The following is a 12,272-nucleotide window of genomic DNA, read 5'->3' as shown; positions in this document are numbered from 1 at the left end:
ACTCGCTCTCTACTGCTGGGAAAGCTGTTGCTGCTCAGAAGCCTCTCTAAGCTGGCGACTTAATGGAGTTTTCAATTGACGTCTTAGCTGCTCTTCCACCAAGTCCACCATAATCTGTTGTCACTATAAACGACGTTTGAGCAAGCTGTTGACCGCACGGAGAGGAGAGGCGAGACGGGTTTAATGGATGGGTTATTATTTGGCAACATATGCTGCAAACAACAATTTAAGAGATGATTACTCCCTCGCTCAGAATAATGGACAATATGGCAGAGTCTGTGTGTGTGTGTGTGTGTGTGTTTGTGTGTGTGGGGGGGGTCTCACCTCTTCTGAAGACACACTCATCTAAAGCTGAATTAACAGTCCAATTACAGCTTAAATTTTGGGACGATGGACATTTTAAACAAAGGAAAATATACTTTGCAAGCACATTAATCACATTTTTCAGAATGTAATTAATATCGGACAAGGAATAGGCTGAGTTCATTTGAGCGAACACAAATCTGTTCTGTGCTCAAAACATTTACTTGTGTATATTACACATATAAGTATACAATATCTCTGTTACTCATATATTAAATTTGATTTATTTTAATTTATTTGCAATTTCCCAACATCTCTGCTATGTCTGCTTTTAAGTCCACTAAGCATGAACCGTTTCAGTGTGTGACAAGTCTGATTTGTTTAGTTTTTTTCACCAAATAGTGTTCTGCATAGTCCCATCATGCTGTGCTGTAATTGGCGAGTGCTCATTGCCTCAATGCTACATCCTGTTGCAAGCTAGCCAGCCAGCTGCTAAATGCACATTGCTTTTGTCAGATGGGTGACTTTGTGTGGGTCATTTTTTGTAAAGAGTGTATCATGAAAGCATGGCGGAATTAACAAGCTAGCTACCTAACTCCTGACGGTGTCATGGACCGAAAACCCATAGTTTGATAGCCAAAACAAAAGCCCACTTTTTAAAATATCAGCCGAAATATAAAACTTTAAAGTCTTCCTTTAGGGGTCATACAAAGTCAGATACCATAATATATTCCTCATCTGTTAAAATGTGCAATATGCTAATGTAATTTGGGAAGTTGTAAGGCTCACAGTTCTCCGCATGTATTTTCTAGCGCAACTGTGTGGAAGAAGCATCAAGTTGTAACTTACTTATCACTACCAAAAGTGAAACTAAACACACCATATAAACTGTTAAATGGTGAGCTTTTGGTGTTCTGGTTGGTGGATTCTGTTGCCATTGGGCCAGGCTAGCTGTTTTCAGTCTTTATGCTAGGCTAAGCTAATCAGCTGCTGACTCAAGCTACATATTCACATGAGAGTTATCCATGCTCTTATCTAGCTACAAGAGAGATAACAAACGCATCCTCCAAGATGATGTTATTTGGGGAAAGGATGCGGTTATTGTTAACAGGAAACCAACTTTGACTGAGAGTATGAAACTGGGTGTGAACAGCAGTCTTGCGTGTCAGAGTCACAAACCCAACCAATCTCTACCCTAAGAGAACTGTGGCGCAGTAAATGTCACGCTACTTCCATTCCTTCGGAGAGACACCTAATTTGTATCCCCACAAGGGGTGATTGCCAGTTAAATACAAACAGATTTCTTCACACATTTAAACCAAATGCTGTTGTTTTTCTGGCGAGGAAAGTTTAGTATCAACTTTTTTAAATGAAGGTACAAATAACACAACATCTGTTTTTATGAATCAAGAGATTTTTTTAAACCCCCAAACAGATTTGAATTGTTAATCCTCAAGGCTCTTAAGCAGTTAAAATAGTTTTCAGAATGAGTGAGAGAGGCAGAGGGAGTGGAGTACAAGCATTGTCACATGTTAAGATGCTCCTGCACGCACCAGAACATGGGAATAGTGTGTGTTTTGTTTGGGAAGGGAGAGATTAGGCATGACTGGTGAGTCTCCTCGGAGAGAATAGGAGCACCTTGCACAGCTCCGCTCACCATAATCATGCCTGCGTAATCCTGTTATTCTGTTGCAGAGTCACCTCTGAGCATTTTCCTCTCTGACACTGTCGAACAACATTTTTTGTATGCTGTAATGCCTCAAATGACCATAGTTTACCTGACCTCCAGTGGCTGTATTCTCCTCTTCTCTCAGGCAAACATCCATTTTAACACATCCCTGATTATTTGATTTACTTGAGGTGCACTGCATCCATCTTTATTGAACCTTAAATAATCTCAAATATTAACACATCACCTGCAGGCTGACATCAATCAAGTGCTCCTCTGGTGTTTTATGTGTACTTCTTTCCTCCGTCTCCTACATTTAACTCCTCTACCCTCTACTAGACAGCCTTTTACAGATCCAGACTCTCAGGAGAACAAGCCTCTCTCTTTGTCTGCAATCACTGCGGACACACTCTGACACAGTTGCTCTCTCTCTCTCTCTCTCTCACACACACACACACACACACACACACACACACACACACACACACACACACACACACACACACCTACTTCAGTCCTTGTGTTCAGTGTTTGGAAATCTTTCATCTCTCGACAAAGCTCTTTTGCTGCCTCAGAGGATCTTCCACAAGCACTTAAAACTTCACCTCTGGGAGGGTGAGATTTAGAGTTTGCCTCCATCCTGAAACCCTTGGCGCTCAGAGGGCAACAAACCACCCATACACACATCGGCATGTGTCCACACACATACACACACACAGACACACACATAGATGTCTGTACAGTACGTCCTGCAGCAAGTTCACAACAGTCTCTGCTGCCATCCCAGATTCTTTCCACGCACATTCAGGTTGGCTGTCTCCATGTGGTAAAGGCTGTTGCTGCTCTTTTTTTCCTCGTTTGTCTTTTCCACTTCTCCTAAAGCATCCATGTGATGTGTGTTTAGGAAAAGCGAGTAGGCAACTACAGAGGCAGCCTTAAAAAAACAACCACACTGAGACCTAGATGAATATATTCTGTCCATGGTGCTGCTTCGCTCATATTTATTCTCTTGTACAAAACCTCTGTTCTCTATCAGCGAACTGGGACCCAGAGATGAGTTTCTTGAATATGAATTGCCAATTTGGCTGCTTCAAATGGCACCAAGATGTAACTGTTTGAATTGATATACTATGAATGAAACAATTCATTTATTCCAATAAACGCTGCATCAGTCTGTAATGACGCTAAAACTGAAATACAGTGAATTATGCCTAAACTCTGCATCTATATTGAGCTGTTTAGCTATATTTAGCCCTTTGTTTTAGATGGCAGCAACAGGGGAGGAAAAAAAGTAAAACATCTACAAATCTTTCTCAAGAGTTGGAGGAGACCAAACCAGAGATAAAAGGTCATTGTGTTACTTGACTTACATTGATTTCCTTGATGGCTTTATGACCCTTAAACCACGTTAATTCACAATTCCAATAGGTACATTTTTCTATGGCCTCGGAATTGTTAAATCAATATTTCTGAAAATGAGCTACACTCTCTTAAAAGCAGAAACCAGAGAAGTAAGTCTCAAACTTGTGGTGCCATAAGGTATGAAGACTGGAGCTGCTCCATAAATAATAAATGGGTAAACTGATTTTGTGGACCGACAAAATGTTTCTTTTTTCCCCAATTGAGCTTTATTTTATTGCATCAGTTCTGAAACTGAAAATGTACCCATATACAGTTCCCTCGTTGCTCTTAGTGTCATTAATAACATCTTGTTCCAGTAAAATTGTCTGTGAAGAAATTTCAGACTTTATACTTTGACATTTTTGCACTTTAGAATTTGGATTTGGGAGAGAGTTACTCATGTTTACTAATATTTTTGCACTGTCTTAGACCATAAGAATATCATGTGTCTTTTGAAAAATGGGTGAAGTTTACCTTTAATGGTCAAAACCAGTTAATGTAGATTTAACATGCTGAAACAACCCATCATCATAATTCCAGCCGAATAAAAGAAGACTTCTAGTATAATCTCTCTCTCAAGCCAAAAACTGAAAAAATAAAACCTTACCTTGGATTCTTTGATCTTCACAGCAATGACCTGTTTTCTCTGGCGGATGATCTCCACAAGCTCATCACACTCCTCCACCAGCTTAGCTTCATGCATGGCTGTGTTCACCTGCAGACAGAAGTATAGGTACACATGTGAACATGAGGCCTCCATACACACACTGACACACAAACAGACTCAATGAATCAAATGACCTGCCCGCATTTTACATTTTAACACAAAAACAAAACACAGCACTTCTTCTTCATCCTCTCTGTCTGCAGGGAGCTTTGTAAGATTTCAAGATTGCCAGCCATGATGATTCATATCATCGTTTACATACAGAGCACATCATTTGTTTTTCTGTTTCATTATGCATTCTGCACACAAGGAGAAGCTGTCTCTAACAAGATGTGCTTCTGGATTAAAATTAACTTGTGATGAAGAGAGATAAGTGATTTCCAAGTGATTTCTTTACTGTCACTGGAAAGACAAGACACCCTTTTACATTACAAAGCACACATTGATCCGGGGATCCTTGGGCTGCATACAGTAGACTGATTGGTCCACAGTCACTCACTAAGTGGAGCATTTAAGGTGGGGAGAAATTTCATTCTTCATTCTCTAAAATGTTCTGCTCCTTCTTGGAGGGAAAGCCCTTAAGATGGGTACATGGTGGTGGATTCAAACCACTTCTTGTCCTTGTTTGAAACACTGCTATCTTATTATACAGGAAAAAAAAACATGCTGAGAAAAGGCTGCATAAAACTCATAGAGCTACACCTTTTTTTCTAAAATGTGTTTATTTTACTCATTATGAAGAAGAAATATGTTGAGGGTTGTTGGAATATTCAACTCTTCATTAAAAAAGCTCCTAAAAAGGGGCCTGTGTAAACACTCATTAATTCACTGACAGAATTTGCTTGCACCACGCCGTTTTAATAGATTCTGTGATTATTTTAGGACCAAAGTTGCCAAGGCAACTCATCATCAGTTCACCATCTCAGGCTAACATTAAATGAACAGCCAGCAACTTCAAACTTGTGTGGGTGGGATGGTGTTACTCAGACACTGAAGGTGTTTGCTGGATTGGAAAGCTGAGTCGCTACCAACAGTTTTGCCAGTTGTAAGATACAATTATAACTACACCAAGTGTCGAGGTTCAAAGGAAAAAAAGGTCAGATGTACTTCTCCTGCTTCGCTGCTGTGTCACATTGGACCCGTTTCAACTGAGGTACCAATGGCAATTTAGCACGAAGTTGGCTATGGTTGCTCTCACAAGCCCCTTTTCCATTGGCAAAACCCCCACGAACACTTACTAACATATGGCTTCTTCTTTAGTGTCAAAGGTTTCAATCTGCATTCCTTCCTTCTATATTAGAGTTCTGCTTAATTTGGCATCATGTTTCACTCAATAGAACTCTAATTTAATAAATCAGGAGTTATAAAATGTGGCCAAGGGACCTGGGAATTCACCCTACATGGAGCTAAAAATGACGACTCCATTACATTTAACTAAAGCAGAGGTCTATTTGCATCATCGTCTTAACTTACCAAAGATACTTTTCACAATTAACCCAGTTCTTGTGATACATGTTTCCAAAGCAGAACTCTGACTTAATGAAAGAACATGTTGTAAAAATTGCATAGACGTTGGTGATGCGAAGTCATATGCTGTGATTTAGGAGTATCAACTGTGTAACAGGGAACCCAGATCTGTTAAAATGAGCAAAAAGTTAGCAGAGTCTGGTGCGTTCTTGATGTCAAATGTGACATACCAGAAAAAATAAACATAGAAACACAGAAATTAATACTTGTCTCGCAATGGGAAATTAGTGAAATGAAAATCGCCTATTTTTTGTGTGATTCCCTCCATTAGATCAATCTTGGTGAAAAAAGGGGTTTAGAAGCTACATTGCTCCTCCGCATGAGGCATAAACTTCATTGCATGTTATGAATGACTACCGCCCGTCACACAGAGTCGTTGTACATAGATTGTACATAAGAACTTTTACTTTTTTATATCAAAGATAAAGTTGGCACGAAGTTTTAATCACACAGAGTTGTTCTGTGAGTGCAACTCTGCCACAGCGGTGACAGGAGTCACCATTATGTTGTCTGTGAGAACATCAGAGGAATCACAGATTTACTCCAGAATATCCTCAGAAAGTAAACAACCCAGCACAATGACTGTGGGAAGCTTTCAGTCAAACCGGCAGCTTCAGAAGGATCCAGAAAAGCCACAGTGGAGAGGAGGAATTCCACTAACACATCAAAATAAAGGCTCGCCATCAAGAACGCCCTTTAAGGTCGCCAGAATTTACAAACAACACAGCTGCTTTTACTGCTTCACTAGATGTTTTAGTGTTTGTTGTCACAAAGCGCTGGTGAGAGTTTCTGCAGTCTCTGAGCTGGCAAAGCTAATACACTAGGGAATACAATGTGAGGAGAAACCATTTACTGCTGTGACTGGATGTGGCAATCTCCAAGTGATGCCAATATTATACAGTAGAGACCTGTATTACCTGTATGTTTATTTGACAATACTGAAAGATGCTGTACAATTCAGACAGAAAAAGTCCGTTAAAATAGATTTTGGATCTTAATAACTAATTGTGAGAATGAGTTAAAAACTCTTCATGAAAGGGAAAAAGTTTTCTGTAAACGTAGAGATAAAATACTTTATTTTGCTGCTGCATTATCTCCTTGATTATCACCAATGATAAGTCATAACTCACAAAAACTCAACTTGAAACCAAAAAAGACTTGCAACTTGACTTGGACCCTATTACAAATGACTCGTGACTTCACTTGGACTTGGGCCTTTTAAACTCTGTATCTATATTGAAAATATATTGTGTCTAGTTTGAACCAGGCAGCAACCTCCAGGCAGGGGGTGCTAAGTTTGGCTGTAGAAGATTTCTGTCCATTCATTTCAATGCAAAATGAGAAAACTTCTCACTTGATTTATTACCTCAGAATTTTTTTTAGGACAACACTTTAGTCCCAATCGCTCATAAAAAACTTCTTCAAGACAATTTGATGTCAATAGTTCTAATAATGGCCCCATTTCCGAGAAAATAGAAGATAAAGAATCGTATAATTTGGGGCGTGGCTACCTTTGATTGACAGGTCACTAACAACGCCTAGTCATCAGGAGAGAAGCAGAACAATGCGTATCCACGGCAACATGTCAGTAAAGTTATATATAACGTTATATAGATATAAAAAAAGGGCATTTAGTGGTTTGGTTTCATAACTTTGACCCTTTCACTGTATTTTTATGTTTATTTGAACGTTTTGTTCAGTAAAAATGTCTAGTTCAGCGTTTGGTTGGACTAACAGACACTCCAAGGAGTCGCTGCTCAGTTTTCTTAGGTAAGTAACGTACAAAACGTGTTTTAACAAATAAATACAAATTTAAAAAGAATTCATGCTTTCTTTTAATTGAATACATTACCACTCGATTGTTAAAATGGCATTCCATTTGGTGAACACATTGAGCACAGAGAGAACACATTATGACTTGTGTAGGACTGGAAACTCAACGTTTAGGACTCAGGACTTTCCTGTCTTGATTTGGAACTTGTGTACAAAGTCTTAGTTTTGACTTGCAAAACAATTATAAATAGTTTAACAACCTGTTGATTTTTGTCTCTTTACTTTTTATTGGAAAAAATCAGGTGCTTTAATTTAATTTAGTGCATTCTCAGTATGAAACGAGTACAGTATGAAACTATACCTCCACAGAGATTTACATCCTCTTGATAATTTCCTCATCCCTACATTAGACAGGGTTGTAACTTTCTGTCATGCTACACACTATCAAACTACTTACCCCAACAACCAAGTTCCACTCATCACTCCACAAAGCTCATTACAACAGGCCGATCCACTTAAGCCTCATTATTCACACTCTCTCACACTCTACTCTCTCTCTTTCACACACACACACATACTCGCACACACACACACAATTAATTCTGAAAAGAGCAATCTTATGACTGCAGGTTAGTAATTAAGCAGGATAAATGCAGCCGTCCAGGATCACCGTGAATTACAACTGAGCTACTTGGCAGCTTAGAGTTACGGAAACAATCTCCATCTCCGTCCTCCTCCTCTTTCACCTCACTCAAAACCACCTCCTCCTCTTCCTCTGCCAGCTCCTGACATTATTATCCACTCCCCGCTGAACAAACACTGTCACCTACTGCGCATCTCCCTATTCATCAGGCTCCTCTGCAGGTGCACCGAAATCATAGCACCGACTCCACGTTAAAGTATAGCTCTATTATTGGGATTTGTGAAGAACAACCGCAGCAAGATTGAAAACACTTTCACTCAAGTGTTAAAGACTTTCCAGCTGCTCCTGCTATAAAGGTTGTGAAAATCAGTGAAAACACAGGCAGAAATGGACTGAGGGGAAAAAGCTACAAAGGGTACGCTGCTAATTGAAGATGCCAGAAAGTATAAAAAACTACTTACTGGTTGACAATATTGATGATTATTATATTTTGCAAACTAATTGGAATTACCATATTATATTGGGTTAACTGCACACAAATTGAGCACACAAGTCATGTCATATCTTATTAATCCATCCTGTGAATGCATATCTATTCTCTCTCAGCTGCACATTCATCTTTATGGTAATGTAGCTGACATTTAAGTGCAGCACATTGAGTAACATCCAATCATTATCTCATGAGGCCCAAATATAATGTAAAAAAAAGATCACAGCCATGCGTTTGCATCAGCAGCTATAATTGCAATCTATTAGGAGATGCAGGCATAATTAGCAACTGAATAGTATTAAATAAGCCCATCTAGACCATTATAATCACAATGTGGCCCACGGAGTGCGATCTGACAGCAGAATCATTAAATGGGAAGAGTTGTCCATTACAAACCTAAATCGGGGAGAATAACTTTACCATATCTTCCACCTCTAGAGGGTTACATTAGGGACACAGGTATGCTCCCATACATCATTAGGTTGAGTTCAGCTGGCGCATTATGTCAAGATTAAATTTATTGCCTATATTTTTACATCGTGAAAATGAGTCCTGTATTACTTACGAGCTAAAATGAAATAAAATGAGCTCTGCAGCTTTTTTTTTTGCTTCAAATGATTGACAGTCACCATTCAACACTCACTCTGTGCTGTGTCAGCAAATAATGACGTGAGTGACGTGTGTGGCCAAGCAGAGTCATTCACACGTTGTTGATCACACAGAGGTGGGCTGAAGTCCAAATGAGACGGCAGATCATACGTTTGAGTTAAGGTTGTAATCTCTCACCATTTTATGATTTTGAGAGAATCTGTTGACTCCAGATAGATGACCTGAATTGTGTGTGTGAGTTTTAATGATGCTGCAGCACTCATTCAGTCTTGATAAAGCTATGTGTATTTGTCACAAGAATTTGTCACAGCTGCACCAACATAATAACATCACAAACCCTGACAAACAATGCTAAATTACCCGCCCGCCCTGACATAACAAATACCAATTTATTTTCTGTGAATCTTTACAAACTCATGTTGTGTTAACAAGCATTGTTCAAACTTTACACAACTTTTCTTTGTGGAGATCACAAAGTTTTCATACATACCAACTGTGGTGGGTGGATAAAGTTATTTGAGATGTCTCCAGGACATACAATACATTTAATATAGTGGTAAACCAAAAATAAGTTTTTAAGTTTTAAGAGGTCAAAGGCTGCCTTAAGTTCTGACAGATGGAAACTCTGAGACAGACAAGATCACACATGTGGCACCCTTTCTGATGTGGTTTGGTTTCAACAAAATCAGACCCCTGTTGAATGAGGTGGTTGAAAAGACACACAACCAAGATCCAAGCCATATGTGAATAAGGGAAGTAAGGGTTCATGGTTAGTATTTTAACCCCTTGGCCACCAGTGTGCCCCAACCTAGATCATGTGGTGCAGTCACGCAAACATGACAAGCATTAACCTGAAACCTCAAGTGCCTGCATTCTTTCTAAAGGCCAGCAGGAGTCAACTCCCCTGGTTGCAAAAAAAAGCCCAATGTATTGAGGTCTATGAAAAAAAGGCCCTACTTTACACTTGAAGCTTGAAAATGTCTTGTTCATCATTGGGTCGTACTAAAAGACACTCGGGGTCGGCGGTCCATTTTGAATAATGGATGCACCTTGTTAACAAAGCTAGCTAGTGCTAGCTGTTAGCTGATAACCTAGCGTCCTATCCAGCTGTACACTCTTATCCAATTAGGGCCACTTCTGGTTCCAAAAACCAAGATCTTGGCGGCCAAAATGCCAATAATGAGGCTTCAAAACACTTGTCGACAAACCAATGGATGAGGTCGCAGTGACTGCATGCCCTTCTTTTATACAGTCTGTGGCGATAATTCAAGATGAGCCGATACTGACTTTCAGGGGAATTGTGTCAACTACAGTGAAAACACATTCTAAAACAGGTTAATGCACTTAACATTATTCATTCTGATGCAATTGTTCATACATTTGCCATATTGTGGTCTATCAATATTGCAAACAAACTGCTTTGCCCTGCAGCACACCCACCAACTTTAGCATGTGAACATCAGGGTTTACAATTGTAGACAATTCCCACAACCGACAATTGAACAATGTATGGCTCCCAAAAGGAGCTACTCTCGCCAAAATGGCTCTCATTCAAACTTAGTAAAGACCGGTCCAGGTTCGGAACAGCTGTTAACCTCTCGCTGACACCAAAACCTTCACATCTTGAATCAATTTTGTACTCATTCCACTCCCATCAGCCTCTCCTGCCTCCTATCCCACTTTACTTTTTCCACTTCGTTCTTTTTCTTCCTCCGGTCCCCATTCTGTCTGCTCCTCACTGACCACTTCAATTTCTCTCTCACTGCACCTCCCCTTTCTCCTCTGTCTCTCACACATGATCTTCGCAAACAGATGCAAGGATTCAGTCTGACAGCTTTGTCTCTGATGCTGTCCACGGATTCTGGGACAGTTCCCCGGGATTTATGACACCCGAGTGGCACCTAGCTCTAAAACAGGATAGAGCGGCTTTATAGAGAGGGTAAAAGATATGGTGAGACATATATCATGAAAGTTATGTCAGAGAGAGGCGATAATCAGAAATGCTTCATGGCAATGAATTTAAAGTTTGGCCTATAAAGTGTCTATAAACTTTTGTACCCTAATCAGATTTACTTGCATAACAATAATCACTGATTAATGATCATGAACATTATCATAGATGATATAATATACATGTGTTTGTACCTAAACCGAGGCAGGCCTGTTAAAGCAGTGAATTGATTTTGTCTTTTTAGCACACTAGCTGATGGTAATGTTGGTCTGCAGTCATCCACCTTTTTGGTCCAGACTGATCAGACATTCATGCTGCCTGAAGGATGAATACTAATACTGAATTTTCTCTAATGCCCCCTTAGAGTATATAAAGCTCAACATCTACTAAATAAATTGGCAGAAAATTTTGTACAGACATTCATAGTTCCCAGACAATTCAATCAAATCTAACAAGTTTGATGATCCTCTGACATTTTATCTAGCTGTCCCAAAGTGTTGCCAAATACTGCAAAAACTAATGGCAATCTGATAAGCCTCAGTGGTACTTCACACTAATTATCAAATGTCAGAAATGGCTAAACTGGTGGTAAACATTATACCTATACATCATACCAAGTATAAAGTCTGGAACTGCTCCATAGACAATGAATTCGGAAAGATGTTATCGATGACACTGAGAGCACCCAGGGTTTTTTTGTTCATTTATATGGGTTCATTTTAATTTTCAGAACTAAAAACAATAAAGGAGAAAACAAACCACAAAACCAGTCTCCCATTTATTGTTTATTGAGGAGATTCAAACTTTATACCTGATGACATCACAAGCTGTAAAAGTGCTTATTTGGTTTCTGGCTTCAAGAGACAGTAGCTCATGTTCACAAATGTTGTTTGAACTTTCTTCGGCAATAGAAAAACAACATATTGGAAATCTAAAATTAGGTGGTATTCTCCTTTAAAGCATTGCTGCTGTTTCACTCAAATGAATGGGCTCTATAGAAATATATCTGGTAAAAGCACAAACAGACAATAATAACTGTACTGAGGTGAGAATTTTATTTCATTATATGCCATCATCCGAGGGCATTGATGTCCTCATCTTGGGCTGAAAGTGGAGCTGAAAATGGCTTTAGAAATATAGCAAAGACAAACAACAGCGGCAGACTCTTCGATCTCACTGATGCTCCGGTAGAAAGGTAAAGAGAGATGAGATGAGACCTGGTACAAAGGATTAGACAGC

The 12,272-nt window shown here is 39.4% G+C and overlaps 1 protein-coding gene across 3 annotated transcripts in view; it reads right to left on the bottom strand.

Moving 5' to 3' along the window:
• mid2 (midline 2) overlaps positions 1-12,272 on the bottom strand; it is a 185,084-nt gene that overhangs the window by 40,376 nt on the left and 132,436 nt on the right. For all 3 annotated transcript variants that reach the window (XM_059345636.1, XM_059345635.1, XM_059345637.1), the window contains one exon: positions 3,981-4,088. In XM_059345636.1, the coding sequence (XP_059201619.1) occupies positions 3,981-4,088 (108 nt within the window). The remainder of the gene's footprint in view (positions 1-3,980; positions 4,089-12,272) is intronic.

Source organism: Centropristis striata, chromosome 12 (genome assembly GCF_030273125.1).
Source record: "Centropristis striata isolate RG_2023a ecotype Rhode Island chromosome 12, C.striata_1.0, whole genome shotgun sequence".
NCBI classification, from domain to species: Eukaryota; Metazoa; Chordata; class Actinopteri; order Perciformes; family Serranidae; genus Centropristis; species Centropristis striata.
The sequence above is the reverse complement of the archived record's forward strand: the minus strand, read 5'-3'. Positions and strand labels throughout refer to the sequence as shown.